Genomic DNA, 27,073 nt, shown 5'->3' on the forward strand with positions numbered 1-27,073 from the left:
AGTGAATTCACTGAATGTTCTGGAGTGCTGCAGCAATAACATCTGCATTTAGTGCTCATTCCATGTATTTCAGGAAAGTTCTCTGCCCCTAGTAAATCTCAGGGCAGTATGATCACAGTTCCCACGTCCCTAACTGAGATGGCAGATTCTTTCCCTGCACATAAACAGAAGCAGGATTTATTCACAAGTGTTTTTCAAAGCAAAGTTCTACCACATGCAATGTCCATGAGATTGTGTACAAAACCTCAGCCTAACACAGTTCAGTGGAAAGGAAAGTCACAGCACAAGAAGAGAAACAGTGAAAACCATGGGAGATGTGGCAGCTACAACTGGCCAATGCAAGGAAATACTGTTTTGCACTGGGAGAGTGGAGAAAGGATTCAACAAGTAACAAAACTGCTTCACAAAAAGTGATTCCATAATACTTGGCCGGTTTATTCACTTAATTTTCTTCCTGAATCTCCTGTAACAAGTATCTGACATCCCTGTGTTTTTTCTGTAGTTACTGTCACTTTCATAAATGCTCTAAGTGCACGTATTAAATGAGAACAACACCTACCACAGATGCAAATGTGTATTTTTGGTCCTTTTCTTGTAAGAGCAACAGTACATCGGTGAGCAGGACTGCCAGAATATCTACAGTAACAAAAGAGACAAAAAAGGGAAAGAAAGTCATATTTCAAAGCAGAAAGACCAGTCCAGACTCAAAAATCACTTAACTTCTATTTCCTGTAGGCCAGGGAATAGCATGCCACCATTTGCAATACTGAGTCTGTTACTGCCTTCCACTTGGGCTGTCCCCAGCCAGGCTGCACCATGCAGAAGCAGCTGATTTAAACAGAGCTCATTTAAAGCCTGAGAACACCCACACACACATCCTACACATGGACTCCAGCACTCCAGAGGGAACAAACACATCCCTCTCAACAGCAGATTCTTCTGGAACTGCAGCCATTCAGGGTCCCACCTACTCCTGGCTGCACTTTCTGTGCCACTGAAGCTTCTCCTTGAACATTTGAGCAATGAAGCTGCTCAAATGTTCCCTGATGGCCACTGCTTTGATTTTCTGGCAAATGCAGAATTAAGTGTCATGCGGCTGACATGACACAGGTTTTGCAAAGTGTGAAGCAGAGCTCACACAAGATAACGCCTTTCCACAGGAGACAAAGTCAGGATGACTCAAAGCTTTGTCATCCATCTGAAGACTTCCCTCTTGAATTGGGAAGCAGACCAGCCAGATAATAAGCAAACAGCATAAGGAACTTATCATGCACCATTACAGAGATGCTTATTGGACAAGCCAAGAATAGAACAAGTGCTATTTCCTCCAATATCCTATTAAACAAGCAGGTTATTGTCATCTTATTTTATACCCAATCGATCAGTAATAAACAGCTACTAAAAAAAAAAACCCAACATAAACCTTGTTTCCCAGTTGTGTTTTTGCCCTTGCTGGTGCTGTACCTTTGAGCCTCCCTGATGCAGCTTTCCAGTACAGCATCCCATCCAGGAGGAGCCGCCTCTGGCCCATGTCATCCTTCCGGAACAAAAGCCCATTCTTGCATTTCCCAGATGATTTCAGCTCCATTTTGTGCATGATCTCCTTGAGTCGCTGTCCCTTCTCACACTCATTTACCATGGCATCTACATGGGTGATGGTGTCCTTAATTAAACTAAGGGCCTGAGTCAGCTCTTCGTAATCTCTAGTTCCAGCTAAGGGAAAAGAGAAGCAGTCAGCCACATTTTCAACTCTGGAATACAAGACATGAGCCACCTAAATGTAATTTGGCATAAGGGTTCCATACAGTACTGTTAGGACACCTAACAGTATTTTCTAAGAAAAAAAAAAAATTAAAATTTTATTATTTAAAATTTTATTTTATTATACAATTTTATTTATTTAAACATAAAATATAATAAACTAAAGCTCTGAAAAGCAAATGAACTAACAGGTTTAACTACTATGGGTTTGTGGCTGCAGACTTTAAAAGCTTCTCTTCTCCTCTGAGGAGAGGCTAGGAGAATTGGGATTGCTCAGCCTGGAGAATAGAAATTTCAGAGTGATCTAAGTGTGGCCTGAAGGGAGCCTACAGGAAAGATGGAGAGAGACTATTTAACAAAGGCCTGGAGTGACAGGACAAGGGGGATTGGCTTTAAGCTGAAAAAGGGCAGGGTTAGATGGGATACTGGGAAGAAATTCCCCACTGTGAGGGTGGGGAGGCCCTGGCACAGGGTGCCCAGAGCAGCTGTGGCTGCCCCTGGGCCCTTGAAGTGTCCAAGGCCAGGCTGGATGGGCTTGGAGCAGCCTGGCACAGTGAGAGGTGTCCCTGCCCATGGGAGGGGGTAGAATGAGATGAACTTCAAGGTCTCTTCCAACCTAAACCATTCTGTGATTCTCTTGACTCTCTGAGGTGAGACTGATCTGGCACCATCAGCCAAAAGAGAAGTGAGAAAGCAGGCAACAGCCTGTCTGAGGTAAGAACATGCAAAACATGGCAGAAAAAGGACCAACAGACAACTGTGAGGCTTCCAGGAACCATCCCACCTTCTGTGTTCTGAATGATCCGCTCCACCAGGACCGGGTACTTGGTGATGCGCTGGGTGACCAGGAGGATGCACTCCTGAACACCCAACCTCCTCACGATGGAAGAGTTCCCAATTTTCTAGAAAACAAGAGAAACTTGTCACACCCACTGTGCACTGTACTCTTCTAACTCCCTCTCCATTTACATGCCTTCTGCCCCAAAACACCTCTGCACATTAGACACAGCACCATGAAATTAGTTGCACTCTTCTACTAAAGCAAAAATCCTGGAAGTACGCAAAAAATTGCCTTTATTACTGGAAAATATCTTAGGTACTGTTTTCAACTACTGTTAACTAAATGTGGAGTCAATCAGGGAAACTTCCAAGTCTGAACTGCCTATTGTTAACTGATCACACTTTATAACAGGGTCAGACCTTAAATACATAGAAAAGTTCTGTCGTTTTAAAACCAGACCCAACCACCTACCAGTCAAATTAGATCAATAAGGAAGGAATTAAGTGTTTCTTTTACCACTGTATGCTCCCCAACAGCCTGACCTACAGAAACACATTCCTGTTTAGAAATGGAGGACTGTAAAGCACCAGTTAATCTGACTGCAGGCACAGCACACACCTGGCAGCTGGAGAACACAGTACCAAGATCTTTCTTTACAAGGTCTGAAGCTGCATGTTTTAAAACTCTGGTCACTTATTTAGTTCCTTGGAAGTGAAGGGCTCCCACTTTAAAGGCGCCTGGCTAAGATGAGCTGTAAGTACAGAGCTAAGTTGGAAAGTTCACACAGTATCACTTACTGGTGACTGGAAAATGAGAATATTTAGGCCTCTGCAAAGCCACCTGAGATTCAGGTTACAGCTTCCACTTGGCTGTGTCTTTTCAGTCCTTCCTATTGACTGCATGTTAGAGTGTGCAGCAAACCACCCTGTAGCCAATCTTCTGGATTTGGAAAGATGGTGGCGTGAGCAAAACCTGACTAAGAGTCCATGCTTTTTCTACAGCAGCTCATCAACAGCACTTACCATTGATTTAATTTATTAACAAACCAATTTATCCTGATGGCCACACAGCAGGACAGAGCCCTGAATTGAACAAATACTCTATTTCCCAGTCCTGGGTGCTCCCAAGAGCCTGCCTCAAATATAACACTTGCTAATTGTGGTTTTGTCTCCAAGTAGCTCAAAAGATCTAAAATACAAGAAGCTCACAACCCACCAAATAATGAGAATATGGCTCTAACCCTGCTCATTCACATTTGAGGGATCTTCAAGTACAAAACAAACCCCAAAGCAGTTAAGTATATATTGCATAGTCAGAATAGGAGACTCCTGGTTATTTTTTACCTTTATTAAGTTTTGGAACTTCTTATTGCTTTGGAGCAGGTCTTTGTAATGGCTAACAGCTTCATTGTGTCCACAACAGAACACACCATATTTTTCTTTCATTCTCTCCCCATTTTCACCTGAAAACTAATTGGAAATAGAAGAATAAAAGACATGAATCTTTCAGAGTAAACCTATCTCCACTATAAACTCCAGGTTTAACACAGTTTCTAAAACATTTCTCCTGTATTTCAATTTCTTCTGTACCAGAAATCAGAGATTTATGCAGTGTGACATGTGAGGGCTTGGAATACCACAAGATAACCAGGTATTAAATGATGGTTGTAATTTTGAGAATTTTAAAAAAGGATTTCTGGATCTCTGTGCTTAAAAAGTCTGTGAACTGTAAAAGTTGAAGGGCAAAAAGAAAAAAAGTCATGATATATGATAGAAATTGTTGCATCTATTCCATGCCAGAATGGTGCTAAAGCTGCCACAAGTTCAAAGGATCCTGACTGCATTTTTAAAAGATCAGAATGAAGAAGTTTGGCTTTATCTGAAAGAGAACCAAGTTTGGAATGGACACTAAGAAAATGTTACCTTACTCTTGCAATAGATGAAAAATAGAATCAAACAAGTCACATATCCCACAAGGTGTACATGTGCATGCCCAAAGAACATTTAATATGCTACTTGTGACTAGATATATTCCTGGGAGTCATGCTCCCACATTAACTGGGAAGAGAACCATAAACCCAGGATGAAATCAATCTTTGCATCACATAATTTTACCCTCACAGGTAGCTTTTTAGAAGCTTTATAGTGTCAACATCTTTGGCAGGATTTAATTCACACCTGTTTTACCAAGAGGTCTCCAATGTTCTGGATTATATAATTTCGGTCACTGCCTTCTTCCAAGGATTCCTTTCGTCTCTCCTTCAGCTGGAGCAGGAATTGCCCGTGCATCTCCAGCAGCTCATCCACACAGGGAAAGAGCTTGTTGATGACTGCATTTGAGAACTGCAGCTCCTCTCTCATGGCTTTGGAGTACACCTTCAGCATTATTTTCAGTGTCCTAACATGGTGCATTTCAGTCTGCATTAGTTCTGGGCAAGGTGAAATACAGAAATAAAATCAAAAGTCATTTATGTGCTGTGCAGTGCGATATAAGAGCAGGCTCTGAAAGCCACAATCATCTTCTTCACTACAGTCTTTGCATCACCCATGAAGCTCCTAAATTTGCCCTGCTAATATCCCAGCCCAGCAGTGACTGACCCTACTTCTTTAAGGACATCTCCCAGTGACAGTTGAGCTGTTCCCTAATTGTACAGCTGGGCTTTGCTGCTTACAGAGCCCTGCTGAAACCCATGGGATGCTTAAAGGCATTCACACAAGGAATTACATACATGAACACAGGTAACAGACTTGAAAACTTTCACTCAGTTTTAGTTTTCAAACACAAGTCAAAATGGGAACCCACAAAAATTATTTCTCTTTTGTTTCACAACAGTGGCACTATGAAATAGAAGTTTTAAGAATAACAAATACTCTTACCATAAATGACATCTTGCCTTTTTATAACGTCTTTCCTTTGCTTTTTTGCATAAGGCTGTTCCACTGCAACACTCCAAGACTCTGCCTCAAACTCATGAGCATCTGTTTCTATTTCACTCCGGAGGGACACAGAATATGCATCTAGACCAAAAGCACATTCAATTTCAATTGTTATTAAACTCTTTCTCACCATATCCCTGTTTACCATCAGTAACAACAACAAGAGGAAAAAAACACCTCAATGCTGCTTTCAAACCCGTGGGAGAAGTTGCATAACAATCCTGAAAAGCACAGAAATTCCATACCTTCCAGAAAAATGGAGTCTGCTGTTGAAGGTGCAAGCGAGATAACATCATCTGAAGTCTGCTTAAATTTTACAAAGCCTGAATCCCCTTCATCCATGTCTCCTGAAATTAGCCTAAATGGCCAAAGAAATTAGACCAGAACAATTAAAAAAAACCTCCAACTTCTTTAACAAGCATCTAAACTACACTGCAATTATCTTACAATAAATAAATAAAAGATACCACTGCACTCTTTAAACAGTTAAATCAATTTAGCAACTCCAACGCTGAAATACTGCAGTTTAATTAGAGCAGCATGAGCAAAGCTTGTAACTTCTGGTATGACAGTTTACAAGGACATCACCTGGTGACAAGGCACAGCCAGTTCAGAGTACAAAGGGCACTTTCACTGGGAAGGGAGTATAACTGGGGCACATCAAAAGTAAATAGCTACTTAAAACAGCAGATAGCCTTGAGCTTGCTTACTATTTTAATGAAGATATTCCGCAATTTAAAACACTGCTGCCTCCTACACCAGGCACCAGCCCAACCTAGAATAGCTGAACTCAGACGAGACAACTGAATTTCACAGCAGTTCTTGAGACAAATACATCCATGAAAACCATAACCTAGACAGAAACACTCAAATACTGCACTATTTTACACAATATTTTTTGTGACACAGGACAGGGGGACTAAAGAAAAAAAAAAGAAAAAAAAAGCATTGGTCAGGGAAAAACTTTCAGAATTAAATGCTCAATAGCTTGAAAAAAAGACATGAATTCTCGTTTTTCTTTTCACACTGGGGAGGTGGGGATGGATTAGAAGAGAAGCATTTTACTCACCCAAATTTATTAACAGCTCCAGCAGCGTTCAGTGAAGGCTGGGAATGTCCTCTTTGGGCGATAGTCATCCCGAGGTTCCGGGACAGTGCTGGGGTGCCATCCGCTCCCAGGAGAAGACTTCGGGGCTGCTCCTTCAGAGAAGTGGCTAAAGAGGCAAAAATGGAATTGGTACTCAGAAAATGAGGCGTGCACTGCAGCTCACTTGCTCTCAGCCCTCGCTCGGAATGCGGCCGGAGAACTGACAGGATCTTGGATGTCAGGAGCTCGTTGTCCAAAAAAACATTCTCATTCCATTTTCTTGAAAAGGAACCACAAAAAGACAGCTCGGGGTGAGCTGGAATCGCATTGCTTCTGCCGCTGCTTTTTGAATTTGTATTCCCCATGCTCGCCACTGGCTGCCCTCAGAGCTGGCACAGTAAAGTGGCCCCAGAGATGCTCTGTTTTTATACTACCTGTGATCCTTCTAGAAATGTAAAGCTGCCACTTAACTTACTGTATTGGCTAAATCAGCAGGTCTGAAGTGCAGGAAATTGGTCCCTACTGTGCCCATTTAGTGTGGAAATTGCAAAGTATCTTCTCCTTTAGTAAAACACCAGAACCTACACACAATTATTCACACCCCACCATATAAGGGCACAGAACATTTCATGGCAAACAAAAAAAATCAGAGATCACAGAAAAAAACCCACAAGGTCTTTGCAATCCTTACTGCTCACAGCAATTTATATCTGCATGCATACACACTGCACATAATAGATACCTGAGCTAAATTTAATTTTATTACTGCAGCTTTTTAATGCTTTTTAAACCTAGACAAATTGTGAACTGGAAAGATATTTGAAACTTTAATCACTATTACACAATATGTGGAAGCCTGTAATAGACTTATAAAAAATGGATACAATTATTTAGTACTAATGTCTGTAATAAATGATAAGGAACGGGAGACAAAATACATCCTTTTAAAAAAGGAACTTCAGGGAAGTTAAAAATGAAGACTCAGCCAGACAATCTTTAGAATTGATCCCTGACAAGGTCTGTAGCTGCCCTTTTCCAAAGAGCTTTTAAGGACATGGGAGTGGGATCTCAAGGATCCCTGAACCCAGGGCTCTGTCACTGCAGGGACAGACCCAGCTCCTCTCCCAGTCCCAGGACCAGGGGCTGCTGCTGTAGCAGTTCAAGGGGGTCTCCAGTTCCCAGTTAAGGCTTATGCATCACTCTTTGAGTAAAAACACTCGTGTCCACCCAGTCCTAAAAGTTCCCCTTTTTCAGCCTGCCCTCCTTAGTGTACCTTCACTAATAATTCTCTCTCCCACTTCTGCCTTCTCAGTGAAGCACAGTTAAATCAAGGTATTTGTGGTTCTTGTCATGAAACAGGTTTTGCCACATTTTTTCATATCCCTGCTCTATACCTACTTGTCTCTCATTTCATCTTCATCGACAGAAGAATTGTTTTGGGGCTGCAGGGGAGGTCTCATCAATGACATTTAATAGAAATTATATCACCACATTTTTCCTGCTGGAAATACTTTTCCCAAAACCAGTTTGGGTTTGAAACCTCCTGGCTACACACACACTACATAGTCAGTCTACAACAAACTGGGTAAACTGAGTCCATTCCATCCCCTCTTGAGCCCCAAAAAGAGACTAATTAAATATCTGAAAGATTTGCCCAGTCAGATTTCTTAAACAAAGGCTTAATAACCAATGTCCCTACATTTCCATTTGGGGAAGTATTGAAATTATTTGCCATCAAGTTCTCTTTCTGTGCTCTACAAGCCAGGAACATAAAGTTCTTTTACACAAGGATAGGCCAGACCAAAAAATCTCCAGAGGCAAAACAAGGGGACAGGGATGGGGATACACAACACAATTTATACCTCTCTGAAAATTAATTTTTCTTTTACATTGAGACAGTATCTTTGGGGTTTTTTTGCTGGGCAATGCAGTCTGCAGGGCTATGCTGTGGCTAGTAACATACAATGGCCAGGCTATTAGCTGTTCCTTTAATTTCCAGCTTCTGCTTTTGACTAAGGAAAATGAGTACTGCCTGCCTAGCAGAGCCTGCACGGCCCACAAGCCATTTTCTGAGTTCAATTAGCACTGTCTGCACACTGCTGTGCCCCACATCGATCGCTGCTCCCCTCACACAGACCAGCCCTACAGACAACTGCTCCCATTTTCATTAGCCCTTGCTTCCTATTTTAGTCTCTGCACTTTCTCCTAAATGCACAAACCCATTCTGGGTAATGCAAGCAGCCACTTATCTCCTTATGATAATTATCCCCTGTGCTGCCTCTTGGGAAGAATCATTTAATGAAGAGGACACCTTGCAATGCAAATGGTACCTGAAAACACCTGAAACACCCAGAGTGATGCTCAGACATCCAAGTCAGCTGTGTTTGACACTCACCTGCTCTGTTAATGCACCCTTTGTAACATCTTGTAAAATTAAAATGCCAATTAATACACCCGTGACTGGGATGGTCTTTTCCAGGAGCAAAAAGATATTTCAAAGCCTATGCTGCAGTACAGATGCTCTTTCTTCTGGATTTTTTTTTTCCTCCCAGATCCTTTTTCCTCATTTTATTTCAACAAAGATTTATGTTTAGACCATTAGTGCTAGCTTGTCTTAGAGATTTCTAGCAACCACTAGCTGCAGGCAAGTTTTAAATAGACAATTATGAAAATCTGATGTAAAACAAAGTTCACAGTTCTAGTCTTTTCAGAGGCCAGAGAATAGACAATCAATGAAAAACGAGCTTATTGATCCCTTTTCACCATGATATTTTGAGGTTACACAGCAAGAAGGTATAAAGAAAAATAAAAAGATAAAAAGATAAAAACACACAGGAGATTGCTAGGAGCCTCTAAGCCATTCCCAATAGAAAAAAAAATGAAACCATCTTATTAAAAGAGACCTTCTCTATACTTCAATAACACACCGTGTATAGCCTTTAAAACATATTAAAGAAAAAAAATGCAATTGAACAGATAAGCCTTGAGCACAGAAATCATTCTTTAGTACAAACCTGGGGAAATGCACTGGGGCGAACTTTGTGGAGATCCAGAAGGTCTGTGCTGCAAATCTTTCTGCTATAGGAAAAAATACAATATTCTTACATATCCAGACCAAACTTTCAGTCCAAAATGAATCATATTTTTCCTATCCTATAGCATTAACTGTAAGTGAAGATGTTCACTGAGAATATAAAAGATTTAACACAATAACAGCTTTGACTTTTTCATGTGTCAGACGAATGGCATAGAGACATTAACACTTTGTATTAAATTCCACAAAGTATAAATCAGGCTGAAATAGAACCAAAACTGAAACTACAGCTGAATTGAAGCTATGAGAATTAATTTATGAAATAAAAGCAACCCCTTCATGTTGACAGTCTTCACTTTGCTATAGTTTAGTTCCTAGCAATACTGACTAAACTAATTCAGCCACTCTGAACCAAAATTCAGGCTGTCCATTTCAAATTGCATCTTTGGTAATCTTTGCTAAACCTCATCCTTCTTGCAACACTAGGATATTAAAACCTATTGAGGTACAAGTTATCCAAGATTCAAAGAAATTAAATAAACAAATAATACAGGCTGTAACAAATGACTTTTGGGGAGCTTCCCTTTGGGGTTCCCATTTCTGATTGAATTCTTCACCCTATTTTGTGCCACCACTCCCTCTCTGCTCTCTGCAAGAGTGGTTTGTCAGGGCTGATTCAACCTTGAAATTCTGGGTGGTGGTGAAGAGTGGAAATGAAAGCATCAGAGCAAGTGAATTTTTCTGTTTAAAAGGAAAATTCACAATGCCCTGAGATGTTTAAAATTATATATCAAAACCCCCACAAGAACATTTCTGCCCCCAAAAGAGTTACATTCTATATCACCAATGGCTGAACACACTTCCTCTAACCTCTAATTGCCCAGGTCTGAGCTGCTCTGCTCTCTATTTTCCCCCCTCACAGTACTCCCTAATCTGCTATCAGTCTCTGAAATCATCAGCACTTGGAGGTTAAAACAAACTAAAACTCCCTCAAGTATTATTAGTTATAAGGAGGAGGAAATGATTTTCAAAACCAATACCAGAAAAAAAACCCCAACAGATAGACATCTATATGAAACAACCTGTGACCTTACATGCAATCACAGGCACCATGGTGACAGAGATAAAAAAATAAACAGCAGAGCAAGACCAAGTTCATCACAGTTCCCAAATGAAACCACTTATTCTGCATTTTCCAGCTTAGAAATAAAATGTAACTGTTACAACCAAATTCCCTTCCACCCCTCGTGCTCTTCCATCAGTTTTGAGATGGCACAACATTCAAATTATAATTTAATAATTCCCTATAATTGAATTATATTCCATATAATTCAATTATATTCCCCAAAAAGTTTGAGCACTTTTAGGCTTAGTCAGTTCTGGGACACAGGCTAAGGAATTTACAGTATAGCAATAAAAAGTTTCACTTTATTTTCCCTCCACACATTATCATTAATTACTATAATAACAAGTTAATAACTACTTCATGCCTCAAAGACGTAGGGCAAGATTCTGTACTGATGTAAATTAAACCATTTGCATAAATTAAGCTTACCATGTCAAGCCTTGTTATTATAAAAGAAGAACAAATGTTAAAGCCCACCTTGGGTCTGATGCTGCTGCATTCAGTCAGCAAACTCTTGCAGTTCTTGTGGACATTCACTGCACAATCTGAAATGCACACACACACAAAAATTCTTAATTATTCTTCTTTGCTGTCTAGGGAAAGGAATAAAGGCACACAAAATATCTTAATTTTGGAAGAGGTGCAGAGCAAGCTTGGGTGCTGTGGCAAGCATCCTTGTTGTGCATGTTCTGGTCTTGATTTCATACCAAACCCTGGAGTTTTTTTCAGTAAGACTGCACCACTGAGTGCAATTCACACATGCAAGAACCAAGAGCCACTCTGGAATGCACAAACAGTTTTCTGCCCAACCTCCACTCAGTGAGCACAGCTTTCCTCATCTTTGCAAAGGCCATTTCCATGTCTCTCCATCCAAAATTGATACCAATCAAGAGGCAGCAATTCTTTGGCTCCACAGGAATAGTTGCTTTTCTGCATGGACTATTGCTGGGAGCTGCAGTAACTACGGTAAATTAAAGATCAAAACACTCTCCAGAATCATCACAGCATTACCAGCACCACAGCATTACCACCCTTCCAGCTGCACAAAGGAATTGTTGCCAGTGCTCTCACTCGAAAGTCATAAAACTATTACTAGTGTAATAAAATCCAATCTCCTTTTTTTTTTCTCCTTATAACTACTTATTGAGAAAACAGGAAGGAAAACTGATAGTGCCAAATATTTTCTGCAGCCTTTCTGTCTATCTATAAAACAAGATCCTTCATCAAAAGCAAAGCAGGACACCAACAACTCAGTAAAGGACACCAGGATTTGCCTTTTGCCAGACATGCCTGTTAAAAGAGAAATAGAACAAAACTGGAAAGATGAACACTATATCTGCTTGAGAAAAGCCAGTTTATGTTTAAAGCACAGAGGAAAAACTATTTAAGGTCCCTTCAGAACCACGCTCACCCTGGCGCCAGGACTGGGGATCTGCTTTAAGGCTCCTGGCTAACCCAAAGAGATGCTCACTTCTGTTTTCCATAATTTCAGCAAAAGCCAGAGAACAGGTCCAAAATACTTACTTGGCTTTAAACACAAATAAATTAACAAAGATATAAAAACAAGACTGAGAGAAAGACTGAGTGTACAGACCTGCAAGATGCTCACATGTTACACAACTTCCCCAAGTGTGGGAAATAAACTGCAGAGTTCTGCTCCCAAGTGCCTGCCACATGAAAAAAAAAAAACCTCCACAAAAACTACCACCTCCCACAACTTCTCTTATTTGGGATATTCCTACTGCTACCATACCCCACGCCACAAACCAAAAGGCACCACATCTAATTTCAAATGTATGTACCTCTGCAAATGCGCAATAAAAAAATGGATCAAAATCTTCACTTATTAAAACTGTGTAGGGAATAACAAATATATTCATTATTTCAGCAATGGTAAGGCCTCCACCTACCACGAGGGAATGAAGAGCTTGTAAAAAGACATGCCTCAACAACAAACAAGTAGTTGACAATGGGAATCCCTTTTCTCCTGAGACAAAGAAACAAACTGTAGGACAAAAATCACCGCACAAAAGGAAACAGAAAATTCTCCATGACGTCAGGCTGGGTTGGTTTCAAGTGCTGCTCACAGATGGGTTCCCTTCAGGGCAGAACAGGCAGCCCCATGGATCCTCAGTGTTCCTACAGCCACTGCCTTTCCACACCACGTCCTGAAATCCATGTAACTCATCTAGAATTCTGTAATACAGTAATCTAGAAACATCAAATTTCAACTAGATATTCATATTCCCCAACATTTACCCATTTTCAGTGATTGCATTTAGTAATTTTTTTCCCTATCAATGATTAGTAGGACCAATTGCACTTGGAAAGCCTGGGTTCCTTGTTAAGGTAATTGTAAAAGGGATCTCACTTAAAAACGGATTTCAATTTTAAAATCATGCCCTTGCTCTGTAAAAGATAACAGCTTGTGGCATTCTCAGTAGGCATTTTTCACTTAATCAGCTGACATATCTAATAGTGCTGTGTATGACTTCCCTCCACTGCTGAAAGGTTCTTTACACAACAGTGGAGAACATACTAGAAAATAGCAAAATGCTACAGAAAAGCCGCAGGAAACTGCAGCTGAATCCAAGGACCCCATTCTCCGTGAGACTACTTGAAATGCATTTACTTAAAGATTTCAAACTGGCATTATTTTTGCCCACATAAGAGAAAGGTGAAACGTGCCAGAAGACTGTTTTATGAGCATATTTCATTTTCTGAAACATTCTCTAGCTTCCTCTATTCAACACTTCTGCAGTGCTGAAGGGAGGCCATGCTAATTCAGGATGAGCAGGAGCTTCTGAATACCAGTGGCTGTGGTTTCCTTTTAATGAATGTAAGATTTCTGCATTTATTGTCATTACTCTGCATCCTTATTAAGCCTTTCTGCAAATGCTATCAGAGAACTGCAGGGGTGAAAAAAAAACCAGCAAAGAGAAGAATGAGAGACATGAGGGACAGGGGACAGCAAAGTAGGGACAGGAACCTGCACACATGGAGGCAGATATATTTAAGAGCAGAAATACACATGAAGGGTTCTTTACAGGTGTAGAGAAATAACAAATCTCTAACAGGTGTATAGAAATACCAGATTTCTATCTTTTCCAGTCATCCAGAGTAAAGCAGCATCAGTAAACTCAAACTGACAATAAAATTATTTTTGCATTTTTGCATTTACCATCAGCAGAATTTGGTCTTAGTCAGATCAAGAATTTGGGAAGGTCAAAAAAAAAAAAAAAAAAAAAAAAAAAAAAAAAGACAGTTCTGTCAGCAAGCAATTCCCCACACTGGAGAGGCACAGAAGATATTCCTGAGAAAGGCAGAGATAAAACCTCAGAGGGCTGCAGCCAGCCTCTCCCTTGTCTTCTCCTCCCTCAATCACCCACTGAGCAGCAAGAAGATTAATTTGGCAGGGAAAAACAGACCCTCCAAAGGATTTCATCTTGATAGAGACTGTGCTGCAGAGAAGGGCTGCAGCTCTGGGCAGCGCTGCCAACACCAAAGTGCCAACACACTGAGAAGGTCCAAGGATCTGGGTCACCTTGACTGGATGGGGACAGGAGCACCACTACTACAGCTGAGGGTATCACAGCAGCTGAACCACCCAGCGTGGAAACTGAGCAAACCCACCAGGGTTGTTCCTGGGCTTTAATCAACAGATTTGGAATTAAGGCTGAGAATTTTGGGAGCATCACATTATCCCAGAGCTGTTTACTACAGTGACTCACTCACTTGAAGCATTTTGCAGGGGCCTGAGCCAAAGATGACCTAATGAGTGACTAAAGCAAGGACCTCAACCAGCAAAGAAATATTTAAGATGAAAAGGCTAATAAACATTAGAAAAGATCCTGTTCATGGCTGAGGGTAACAAATTTACTATCTGTTGTAATAAAAAACATTTCCCTTATCAATGAGATGTTTTCCCAATGGCTCACAGAAAGTAATTTACAACCTAGGAGCATTTTATTGGAGTCATTACAACACCCAAAAGCATCACCCTATTCACACTAGGAGAGGGCAACAAACCTGGCTGGAAAGGGGCAGGCAAAGACATTTTTTCCCCCAGCTGGAATACCTTCCAGGGGATCAGACACTGCCCATGTCCTATAAATGTCTTCCAGAATTGGATTCCAGGACAAATCTATGACTCACCAGATATTATGAGCACTATGACCCTGACCTTTGGTCTGGAACGGTACTGCCCAATAAAATAACTCTTAGAAGGCCATTTGAAAACAACAACTCACAGACAAAAACGCTGTGATTAATCTAAAATTCTACTATTGACTTTCTTTATCTCAAAGGTTTTTTTTTTGTTTGCTTTTTAAATGACAGATTAAAAACAAACCACTTTAAAGCAGCTAAGTTCAAACAGGGACAGACTTTAACAGGGCTTCTAATGATACAAGGAGTTCAAGGATATTCAACACCTATGAAATCCAGCCAGCTGAAAAGAACCAAGGACAAAACAGCTTCCTTGTGAAATTAGTAATTTTAATATTTTTTTCCTGTTTTCAACTGTCCAATGTTTCAGGGATCAAAAAGAATCTCTTGCCTCCCTCCTCACCCTTACACCACACAGGGAACTCCTCCCTCTTGAACTGACAAAGGAAACAACCCTCATATGAATGATTAATACTGAACATAAACTCTGCATTTATAAACAGAGACGTACAACACAACAGCCAATAAACATTTCAAATCACCACAGCATTCCAGAAAAAGCAGAGTGACTGTGATAAAACTTCTCAGGAAAGAGGAGGAGTTTCATTGGAACACGAGGAAGTTTCTGTATTGGGTAAATCCAGGTCAGGTACCCTGAGGAACTAGGAGCAGATTTCACTTTGTCCTAGTGGCTCCAGTGGTCGATGTTTCCTTGTTTTCTCACTTGTCTAATTACACAGAGGCAGAAACCAAAAACTGGAAGGGTGCAGGAAGATGAGATACTTCACATTCTGAAACAGAGACAGTCCACGCCAGAGAGCAACAGCACTAAATTATCAAGTTTCAGCCTCCCTGTTAGAGCATTCCTCTTTGTCTCCAAAACAACCTATAATTACTTGCTCACTGTATCTGGTTTTATTGTCAAAATATCAGCTGGATGAGGCAGAGAGAGGGGTTGTGTGATTCCCAACAGCGCAATTCTGGTGGCCGCAGGGTTTTCTTTAAGGACAGAAACACATAAACAACCTATACTTCTGGTTTTTAAACAATACTAAGTAAAATCTTCATGTTATCCTAAAAGAAGGAGTCTCAATTCAACCTCTCACGCTGAACCCTTCCCCCAGTCTACGCTACAGAACTGAAGCAGCAACTATGACAATCATAAAAGGTATTTAAAATATTTCATAGGTAAACAGTAGGTGGAACTACAACGCACAGTGTCCGATGGCTCCCGTCTGAGAGCCATGTTTCACGGGTTTCTTTTATTTTACCATGCCAAAGAGAAACTATTACTTTTATAAAATTGAACCAAAAGGATCAAATAAAAAAGCCTCCCATAAAACTCTATTAAGAGGGGAGTGAAAAGGAACTAAGAAGCAGCCCTTTTTTCTCTTGGTGACACACCAAATCTTCAAACAATATTCAGAAATTCTGTTTATTTATTAGAGCAGCAAAACGAAATACAGCACCAGAAACATTCAGAAAGCCGTTTGTTCGAATCACTGCCTGTTTCCCTGCTCCTCCTCCAAAAATCCATCACCACTCCTCGCTCCTGCTGGCGTTTCCTTTCAGCACACAAAAGCTGAGCTGATACCATCTCCCGCTCCTCTCTCCAAGGAGCCAGAGATGTGGCATATTTTAAATGGTTCACTCTTCGGAACTGTGGACAAACGGAAGTTTTCACCACTTTTTTCCCTAACGCATTTAAGGTCTCTTCATGCACATCCCAGACTTTTCTCGCTGCTGCAGCACCAGTACACACAATGTGTGTAATAACCGAGAGGACGAGGTGCGGGATACAATGATCACAAGGATGCTCAGACTCAAGACATAGCATAAAGAAAGCCGGTTTCACACAGGCTACGAGCCGCTTGCCTCCCTACCGCACACAGCAACATTTTTCACTCCTCCCGTAGCCCTTGAAAGAGCTTTACTATAAACACTGCATTTTCACGCCGCGTCCCGTCCCGCAGCTGAAGCCCTGAGCTGCACAGATCGGGACTGCTGTAAACCTGCGGGACTGGGGCAAAGCGAAGATCAAGCCGCTGTCCCGGCCAAACGCCGGGGCGCCTCGGAGCCCTGTGAGCCCCGCTGCCCGCACCGGGAGCGGGGCCGGGCGGTCCCCGCGCCGCGGCCCCGGAGCGGCGGTGCCGGTGCTCGGGGCTCGCTAGGGCCGGGGGGAGCGGAGCCAGAGGCCGGCGGGCGCGCTGACAGCCCGGTCTCTTACCGGACTCCCCGGGGAGCCGCCGGTTCCCTCTCGGTCCCGGGAGCCGCCGCCACAGCAACAGGAAACGCCCCCGTGTCCCGGAAGGAAAAATGGGAATGAGGGTGCGCCTGCGCGCCGCGGCACGGCCGGGCAGGGTGCCGGCCCCTCGGGGGCAGCGCGGCGACAGCCTGGGGCCGTGCCTTCCCCTCGGGGAGGGCACACGAACACCCTCAATCCGTGTTTTCCTCTCGGGGAGGGCACATGAACACCCTCAATCCGTGTTTTCTTCCCAGGGAGGGCACACGGACACCCTCAATCCGTGTTTTCCTCTCGGGGAGGGCACATGAACACCCTCAACCCGTGTTTTCCTCCCAGGGAGGGCACACGGACACCCTCAGCCCGTGCCTTCCCCTCAGGGAGCGCACACGAACACCCTTAATTCCCCTTTACCTCTCAGGGAGGGCACATGAACACCCTTAATCCCCTTTTTCCTCTCATGGAGGGCACACGGACACCCTCAGCCCGTGTTTTCCTCTGGGGATGATACATGGATACCCTCAACCCATGTTTTCCTCTCAAGGAGAGCACACAGACACCCTCAACCCGTATTTTCCTCTCAGGGAGGGCACACGGACACCTCAATCCCCATTTTCCTTTCAGAGAGGGCACATTTACACCCTTAATCCCTGTTTTCCTCTCAGGGAGGGCATACAGACACTCTTGACCCTGAACTTTTCCCTCAAGGAAGGCACTGGTCATCTGTATCCCACTCTTAGCCCTCCGGGAGGGCATGAGCATCCTTAGCCCATAAGCTTCTCTCAAGGAGGGCACACAGACATCTGTGTTTTCTCCTCAGGGATGCCATGAGCACTGCAGCCTGTGCCCTCTCTCCACGGAGAGCACGGCCACCCTTAGCCTGCTCCTTCCCTCAGGCGCAGCACACGCAGCCCTGACCCACACTTTCCCCTCACGGAGGGCACATGGCCACCCTTAGCCTGTGTTTTCCTTCAGGAAGGATACAACTACCCACAGCCTCTGCCTTTCTTGAAGGAGATTGCTCCTCAGGGTGGAGCGGTGCCCACCACGCCATCCTTTGATCCCTTTGTTCCCCTCATGGAGACACAGCCATTCCAGCTGCTCCTGCCTCTCAGGGATGGCAGAGCCTCTCATAGCTCTTGCTTTCCCCTCAGGGAGGGCACACATCTCCCTTGACCCACCTTTTTCCCTCACAATCCTTCCAGCCCTGCGCTTTCCATCAGGGGAAGCAGAGCCACCCACAACCCTCATTTTCCTTCAGGGTGGGCACATGGCCACCCATAGCCTGCTCCTTTCTCCTGCAGGGAGGGCACAGGGCCCCCAGCACACGTCTCCCTCAGGAGATGCATGAGCATCCTCAGCCCATGCTTTATCCTCAGGGAGGGCCATGACCATCCATTGCCTGCTCTGTCCTCCTGCAGGGACGGCATGACCTCTTATAGCACTTTCCCTCAGGAAGGGCATAGGGCCCCCACCTGCATGTCCCCCTCAGGGACATAATGAGCATCCTCAACCTGCACTTTCCCCTCAGGGAGGACACATGGCTGCCCAGAAACCATGACTTCTCTGAGGGAAGACACATGGCTCCCCCAACCTGAATATTCCCCTCAGGGAGGGCACATGGCCACCCTTAGTCCACACTTTCCCCTCAGGGAGAGCACAAAAACTCCTTCCAGACTAAAGAGGCCCCTAAGGGATGGGATGTGGCACCCCAGTGACACCTTCAGCATGGCACTTCATATGTGTTTGCACATCGCCTGGGACTTGAAATACATAATTTGTTATTAAAAGCCTGGTGGGATTTGCCATCCCAATGTCTGGAGTGTTTATGAACACCCTGCCAAGGCAAGGCTGTAGTGCCTGGAGGGTTGGCAGCTGCTGGCTTCCCTATCTGCCCCTCAACAGCCAGTGCCTGCCCAGGCCTTTGTCAGTGACCCCTGCACAGACAAATGATGAGAGGAAAGGGGAATTATCTTCCCTAGCAGGAGATCCATGCACTGACTCATAGAACCAAACTGCTTGCTGGAAAAACACCTTTCCCCTGACACCAATAAAGTAGCACAAGGCTGCTGGAATACTCTGTGCAGGCAGGAAAACTGGGAAGAGCTCACCACCCAACCTCCCCTCCCAATTTCACTCAGGATTTAAAATACTGATCAAAAGTTTGTCATATTTTAAATCACACATATCCTACTTGCCTGTTGAGCTTGAAAACACAACATACACAGTTACAAAACAAACTCTTCCCTCTCAAAATTCACCCTGCAACCTTCCCCATGCTGCTTTGAAAAAACCTGACACTTTTTGGGCTGGAGATGTGATGAAATCCTGCCATGGAGCCAATGTGATCTCTGGTTTCCACACTGCCACCTGTTTAATCGATTTTATTTTTATCTTCATCTCATAGTTGCAAGCTTTTCCAAAATGTTCCCTTTTGTGCTGCTTCTCTACAGGACTGAGTACACTGAAGTCCCAGTTGTTTACTGGGGCCTGTCACCACTACAGAGAAATGATCATTACATAAAGCAGTTTGGGGGTAAACAGCTGGCTGTCACTTGGTGACTGATTAATCCTTAGGCACTTCAAACTTTGTGCTTTGCTGTAATATAAAAGTAAAACATTGCAGATTGCCCAACTGCAGCTGTCATGGAGAGAACGAGCTGTGCTTGTGCAGCCTCAGGGCATCACCACAAAATCAGTGCAAAATCTGGCACAGCAGCCAGCTCCAAGACTCTGTAGCTTAGAGCGAAGGTTTGCATTGCAAAGAAGAGAAGGGTACCAGCTGTCTAATCCGGTGTAATTCTGTAAGAGCAAAAGATTTCTTGCTGAATGTGTCTCAGGTTGATTACTGTCCTTATGCATTTGTCAGCCCAAGTGTACAAGATCTTGAGGTTTTATCGGGGAATAGAAGGAGCAGCACTTGGAGATATTCCAGATCAAGGTACTACTGCCCCAGAAAGAAAAAGAAAGTGAAAAGAAGGAAAGGAGAAGCACTGAGAAGAGGATGTACTTTGGTTTCCTTTTCTAAGCCCTCTCGAGCTGGCTGAACCAGCTCTGTGTCAGGACACTCAGCTCAGTCAGTGTTTCCCCTGCAACCAGTGCTGCAGCTGCTTTCACATTTGCTTCAGATCCTGCTCCGTTGGCTCAGAACCACCTTAACCCACAGCCTGACGCAGCCGCTCTGGTTTTGCCTCTGTTTATTTGGACTCCTGTCAGTCATAGTTTATTCCAAGTGGGACTCCCAGTCCATTTATCACTGTCATCATCTTACAGCAGCCAAACATCCTTTTCCCCCCCAAAACAGAAGATTTTTGGCAGCTGTGCCTCTCTACAGGAGTGCAAAGTTCCAGGTTGTCTGCTGCTTTTCAGATTTCTCAGGACTCTGTGTGGGCTGTGAACAGAAATTTCAGGATAGAAAATCAAGTAATTCCTCCTTATCATAAGCCAAAACTATCCTTCACCTATTAGCTCATTAGTGCTGTACTGGGAATCCAAAAGCAAAACACTGCAGGCACAAGTGCCGAGTGAAAGGTGAATTTCAGCCAAAATTTCAGGTCTAAATCGAAAGCTATACTAGTCTCTCCTTGGTCATGGGTGGAGGATGTCTGACAAACTGCAGAAATCTGTGTCCTCTCCCTTTCTCATTGTGAGAAAATAAATGGTTTTCCAAACCTCTTTCACAATGCACCTTAAATAAATCCTGGAGACCAGTTGTTAGAGCAACCAGTTAAGAGATCAGCCAGTGCACTGAAGCAGCCAGTAAGGGTCAGCCTAGGACAGGTGGACAGTCCAGCACAGCCTGTACTGTTCAGGAAGATTCATTAAACTGAGCACCTTCTCTTAAAGAAGAGGAGTTTGTCTGAAGCCTGCCAAAATTTGGTTGCAGCTATAAGTTTCCTTGGAAGAGGATGGCCAATCTGACACCCCTGTGGGGGCCTGGGCTCTGTCTTTCCTATGAAGTAATAGAGATTGAGTCTCAACTAAAGATGTAGAAGTCCCACCTCTACCACAGTGCTCAAGCTCAAGGGAAGCAACCTTCCTTCCATCTGTATTCCACAGCATATCCCTGGCTTGCCTCCATGGCACAGCCTCCTTGGAGAGCTCTCCTCCTGTCAGGGTTTCCCTGGGACTCATCTAATTCTCGTTGTATAAACTCTGGAAGCGTGTTTATAAGAGAGGATTAATTTAGGCACAGAACCTTCTCCACCCATGATAGCAAAGGCTCAAGAGGAGCTTTCTTATTTCCAGGTGAACAATAAACCTAGGGACTCACAGCTCATCATTTACGTAACGGCTGAGTTTGGGTGGCCACTGTTGTCGAGATCCCCGTGTCTGCAATCATTCCTCTTTGTTTTTCATCTCTACCAGGCTCCTAACTGCACATCTGTGAGCTGCAGAGACTCTCCTGAATCTCTACTCTCAACACACAACACAGCCTCTCTTCTGGGAGTCTCTGTGTCATGAGGAGTGAGAATAGATGGGAGGATTCAGTGGGAGAGAGAAACGAGTTACCATGTACCAGGCTATCCAAGCTGCCCAATTTCTTCACAGCTCACACACGTTTCTAGCAGAATAATGTTTTGTTGTTCTGACTTAAATGCAAAATTCCTCCTACTGTTCATACCTCTAACAGGAAGAGCTCTTGCTCCTCCACCTCATCACAGCCATGGAAGTCACCAGACCTTTTGTGCCTACTGGACAGTGAAAAGACCTCAGGCTTGCAATCATTCTCCCATCCTTCCTCCCCCTTCAGCTTATCCCTTGCTTTAACCACCATCTTTTCCTGCTTTCCACAAGCCCGTTTTGCCTTGGACCACGTGGTGGTGCTGCACTTAAAAATACCACGGAGGCAACAGCAGCAACAGCAGCACCTGACCAGCGATGGGCCCAGGGCTGGCCCGGGGCAAGGCGTGGGGATGCTCCAATGTAAGTCCACGAGGAGAAAACAAGAGGCGCTGCCAAATATCCTCACATCCTGGCCGCCCACACTTCTGAAATGTAGGCTTACTGCTCTGGCTTCCCAGTGGCCACGGAGCTTGCTGTCCCAGAGCTCTATCAGGGACCAGTCAGGAGCCCACACACTGCTCCGAGCTGCAGTAACGGGAGCTGCTGATAGCAACCACCAGCTCAGCAGCAGCTCGCAAAGGTTTCAGCCCAGCATCATCCAAATATAGGCACTCTCAGGCCATCAGCTGTCACAGCACTAGTCCCACCCCATCCCTCACCATAGACAGGCCATTAATTTTAATGGACATCTCAGAACCCTGCCCGATTGTTCAGCATCAGTTCAAGCCACTGCAAAGGGAATATTACAAAACAAGTTGTGCTGCTCTGCTGCCTGTGTTAGCCTGGGCAGCCAAAAGGAGATGTCACAGAGTCCCAAACACAAACCAGTGCCTCAGCCACCTCAGAGTTTTTCTCCTGAAAGTTCACAAGACAGAACACAGATTTGTTATGGAAAGGCTGGAAAACAAGGTGAAAGTTACCATAACTCATGTACAGTCCATGTGTATTTATGATGGACAAGTCACGCTGAGCCACACTCTCATTTCAACAGCCAACTCCAACTCCAGATCACAGATCTCCATAGGGCTGTCCAGAAGAGAATCACTCACACTAAATGCCCTCAGAGTTCCCAAGACCATACAGAGCATGGCCATGCTCATGGGTATCAAAGGCTGCCTGCATCCTCCCAGGGTAAGGTATTTTTGTAAAGCAGTATGCAGGACTGCAAACAGAGCCTCTGGCTGGGAGATTCCTTACACAGGAATGACAAGGCACAACTCTGCCTCCTTACATTAAATTTCTGTTTTCTCTAAATATCCGCAAAGCTCTTATTCAGCTCCCTGCTTCCTACTTTTTGCTGTGATGTCTGAAAAATGCTCACTAATAGCCAGCTCTGTGCCTCTTTTCAGTTTCCCTCCAGCTGCCCTGAAGGGAAAATATATTTCTCACCACACATGTCCAAGGGCAATCAGTCCCTTTATGCCCCAGAAAGGTTTTACTGACCTTAAGAGCCTCTGAGAGAGCAAGCATTGCTTGAGGGTACAGGGAGGAGAAAGAGAGCAATCCTTCTATTTCCAGAAATTTTTTTCTGCCCACAGACAAACCCTTGGGAATTAAAACATTCTTCAGTGCCCTGAGTACCTGTCCCAAAGAGGAAGGACAGGGTTTGTCAGCCAAAGCCATGCCACAGAGGATGAAGTGGGAGCACAGAGGCCCATGCATGCTGGCACTACTTAGAGCTGAAAAGCAGCAGTCTTACCCATGCACCTCCTGGGAGGCAACATTTGACTTTTTGTTAATTAATAAAATTTTGGATGCTCTAGAAATCCCCGTGCCCTTGCACAGGGCAGATGTTGAGTTGAGACATCACCGTGGCTGTGCAAAACAGCCTAAAAGATCCAGCTACACTCAGGCAGTTGGGACATTTGTTCAGGCAAAGCAGAACTTCATGATAAAAAAGAAATTAGTAAAAGAGAAGTTGACCTAGAACCCTCCTTGGGGGAAAGGGGCAGGAAATGGTCAAGTGGCCAAAGAAAATGAGGATAAATTATTGCCAGGCAGGATGCAGAGATGATTTAGGCTATTTAGAGAAACAACCAAGCCAGGCCAAGCAGAGTGGTGGGGTAGAGTCGAGCCAGGCAGAGAAGTGAAGCAATCCAGGGAGTGGTTTAGGCAGGAGAACAGCCTGGGCTGGAGGGCAGGCAGGGAGCGCAGGCCGGGGCAGAGCCAGGCAGTGACAGCCATACTCACTCAGGCACTGCAGACCACTTTTATTCCCAAGAGGTTTGGCACACAGTGAGCAGCTGGTGCAACTGGAGAAAACTCCTGGCATGAGCTGGTGCCCATTGATATCTTTACACCTCTCTTTTGTCTCCTTTGTCTCTTTCTCCTTCTCTCTCTCCTTGAGCTGCTCTTTGTTCTTACCCTGCAAGGAGAGAAGAACACAGCTCGGTCACAGGTCTTGCACTGCCCACATGTTCCTTTCCCCCTTTCCTCACTGTACAAGTGGGCAGAGAGCTGGTGGGCAGCAGGTACAGTGGGATGGCAGTGCTTTTCCCAAATGCCTTCCCAAGGCTTGGGCCAGTCTCTCTAGTCTAAGTCCATTTGTGATAAAGGACAGGACACACTTGGCTGTCAGTCTGCAAGGCTCCTCCTGCCACAAAGAGTGATCCAGGCAGTCACCCAGCCTCTTCTTACTGTGCACAACAGTGCCAAGGCAGCATAAGAGCATCCAGAACGTGCCCTGGCGCAGGGAGGGTTGGAATTCAGGGATCACTCAGTCCCACACACTACTACTACTTCAGGGGTCACAGTGCATCTGCTGACCAACATAGAGGCCTCAGCCATCCCAAAGCAATCCAGCTAACTGTTCCCTACAGTCAGATCCCCTTTTCTAGTTGAAGAATTTAACGATTCCTTCCACAAATTCAACATCTCTCTCTCACCTTATCCTTCTGCCAGGATCCAGTGACTCGGCTCCGCAGGGAACTCAAACGTCGCATCACCTTTGTGCCTTTCTCTGCTTTATCACTCTTCCCACTGTCCTCATTTCTGAAAGGAGACCAAAATATCTTTAAAAGGGGGATATTCACTAACCAAGCCCAGCTTAGGGAGATTACTGATGAAGTTCATTGAAGCATTACTTTAGAACCCCAAGTGTGAGCCTTCCATCTCTTGGAGGATCTGTTTTGGCATCAGCCATGTCACTTATTAATGAGACACTTGCAAATAAGGAGCTGAACTTTCAAAAGATGTGTGCAGTTTTTGTTCAGTGCCACACTCCTGGCTGAACCCCTGCAGATAGCAGTGTCCTGCACACAGGAGTAGTGGGGCAGTAGAGCTTAGATGGAGGGAACTTGAAATCAGTCTGTTCTCAGAATGCAAAGTGTGTGTCACCCACTGTCTCACTTACTCATTAGAGAGGAACTCAAACCAAGTGAGGTTCTGCTGGGAAGAATCGCTGCCTTCTTGCACACAAGCTCTCTGCTTCACCCTGGGCAAGGAAAAGGCATCAGACACAGCAAAGAGCACAAGAGCAGAACTTCTGGGTCAGCTGAAAGGCTCATTTTCTAGATGGGGCTGGTACATTTTTAGAGTTACTGAGAAGGCACATGAAATGCCCCTTCTCCTTGCAATTCTACCCTGGTTTCAGTGGAATAAATCAGTGATTCTGGTATCCTGGGGATTTGCCTCTCAGGGGACCAAATGTCCTTTTTCAGGTGTGTCTTAGGCAGATCTATGACCTCCCCACACATCTCTGTCCCAGACACACTTACCCATGGTAATGTTTCAGCTCCTGAAGTACCTTCTGGACAATTAACCTACCAAGGATGGGGCAGGAGAAAAGCACGGGATTAGAAAATATCCTTATACAGACATTTTGCACCCCACAGAGCCTCAGGTGCTGGTTTATGACGAACTGCTCAGCTGTGCCCCAGCACGGAGTGGGCTCTCCTTTGCTGTTGCATCCTCAGTAGCTCAGACACACTCAAAAATCTCCCTCATCTCAAACCAGCAGGATTGGCAATACCTACACGTGGTCTGGGGACACGTGGTCCTTCTCCAGCATCTCCAGAGCAGGGGGTTCAACACCTGGAACACAAAATGCTCTCAGCAGGAATCCTGGTTCACTTCTGCAGAGCACCACCTTGCAATCTATGCAACTGGACCCTGTTAATCATGCTGGGCTCCCACTCAGTCCTGACTGGTGAGGAAGAAATGCCAGGAGCAGTTAGGGAAGGAGTTTCTGCTCTACATTTCTGTGAGGGAAGTGAAGGCTAGATCCCTTTTCTGTGTTACTCCTCCCCTCCCCAGTCTTTATATTTGCTGCTGAGAGTCCTGCTTGCAGTAGGGTAGGAGCTGGTACCACCCCAGAGCCCTTCCCCATGACAGCCAGCCTCCCCTCTGCTTCCAGGCTCTGAGATCACCACATTTTTCTCCAGGGCAATTCTCACAGGTGGGACTCAAGTAGGGAGTGACCAATGCACTAGCCACAGGGAGGTTATGTGGCTATGTGTCCCTGGGGATAGGCACGTCTGAGCTGAGACTGTGCTGCCAGCCAGGGCCAGACACAGAACCAGCTTGGCTTAGTATTTCAGGAGCTCCTGGGACCACGTGGAAGGGAAAGCAGAGGCTGTCCACACTTCCAGAGGCTGCTCCAGGTTTTTTTCTTCTTAATCGCACCTTGAACCCATTTAATGGCATAAAGTCTATACCAACCTTCCACAGCTGAAAGAGAAGTGTTGAAACTGTGAGGTATCTGAGGGGAGGCAACGGTCTCACAGGCTGATGGGACAGACTTGGACCTCAGTCTCTTCCCATTGCTGACACATTTCTGGAGAAGTAAAAAGTCACAGAAATCTTTGGTGCTTTGTGCACCAAAGGCGACTCCATCATGGCTGATCCCTCACCCTTTCCCTCCTGTTTTGGCAGAGTTTTGATGCAGGAGAACATTAGGCCCAGCTGTTTGTTGGCTTCAGGAAGGCTGGAGCAAGAGACACTCATGCCTGAAACCTTCTTAGGCACTTCTCACTTTTACTGGACATGCAGCACCGTGATGCAATTGTCCTTTTAATATTAATTTAATCTAAAGGTATTCCCCAGAGCAAAGCAGTGTTGAAGGGGTGTCTGAGTGTGGTGTGTGACACTGCTGTCTTCAACTACCTGATAGAGGATTAGAGAGGAGATAGGGCCAGACTCTTCTTAGAGCTGCAGTGACCGGACAAGAGGTAACAGGCACAAGGAAAGGGAAATTCCAGCTAAATATATGGCAAAAGAGGGCTGTAGGACAGACAGCTCCCAGAGCCTTTATCCCATAAGATGGGGCAGTTTATCTGAAAACGCCCATCCTTGCTGAGAATCCTGCAGACCTCCTGGTTCCACACTGGCATTGAAGGAGTCCAGCCTGCAGCTGACACCTGTGTATACTGCTTT

The 27,073-nt window shown here is 44.6% G+C and overlaps 1 protein-coding gene across 5 annotated transcripts in view; it reads right to left on the bottom strand.

The window, feature by feature from the left end:
• ARHGEF18 (Rho/Rac guanine nucleotide exchange factor 18) overlaps positions 1–27,073 on the bottom strand; it is a 48,956-nt gene that overhangs the window by 13,998 nt on the left and 7,885 nt on the right. Inside the window, exons 5-20 of one of the 5 annotated variants that reach the window (XM_077788791.1) lie at positions 26,360–26,474; positions 25,675–25,732; positions 25,417–25,461; positions 25,053–25,133; positions 24,586–24,691; positions 23,891–24,065; positions 11,203–11,270; positions 9,580–9,643; positions 6,548–6,692; positions 5,724–5,836; positions 5,419–5,559; positions 4,720–4,970; positions 3,886–4,011; positions 2,546–2,663; positions 1,465–1,713; positions 560–636 (exon numbers count right to left, since the gene is read on the bottom strand). In XM_077788791.1, coding sequence (XP_077644917.1) covers positions 560–636; positions 1,465–1,713; positions 2,546–2,663; positions 3,886–4,011; positions 4,720–4,970; positions 5,419–5,559; positions 5,724–5,836; positions 6,548–6,692; positions 9,580–9,643; positions 11,203–11,270; positions 23,891–24,065; positions 24,586–24,691; positions 25,053–25,133; positions 25,417–25,461; positions 25,675–25,732; positions 26,360–26,474 — 1,932 coding nt within the window. Of the gene's footprint in view, positions 1–559; positions 637–1,464; positions 1,714–2,545; positions 2,664–3,885; positions 4,012–4,719; positions 4,971–5,418; positions 5,560–5,723; positions 5,837–6,547; positions 6,693–9,579; positions 9,644–11,202; positions 11,271–12,249; positions 12,266–12,319; positions 12,864–17,119; positions 17,230–23,890; positions 24,066–24,585; positions 24,692–25,052; positions 25,134–25,416; positions 25,462–25,674; positions 25,733–26,359; positions 26,475–27,073 lie in introns of those variants that run through there. The other 4 variants (XM_021547010.3, XM_021547009.3, XM_021547008.3 and 1 more) reach the window with 4 other exon arrangements.

Source organism: Lonchura striata, chromosome 28, assembly GCF_046129695.1.
Source record: "Lonchura striata isolate bLonStr1 chromosome 28, bLonStr1.mat, whole genome shotgun sequence".
Lineage (NCBI taxonomy): Eukaryota > Metazoa > Chordata > Aves > Passeriformes > Estrildidae > Lonchura > Lonchura striata.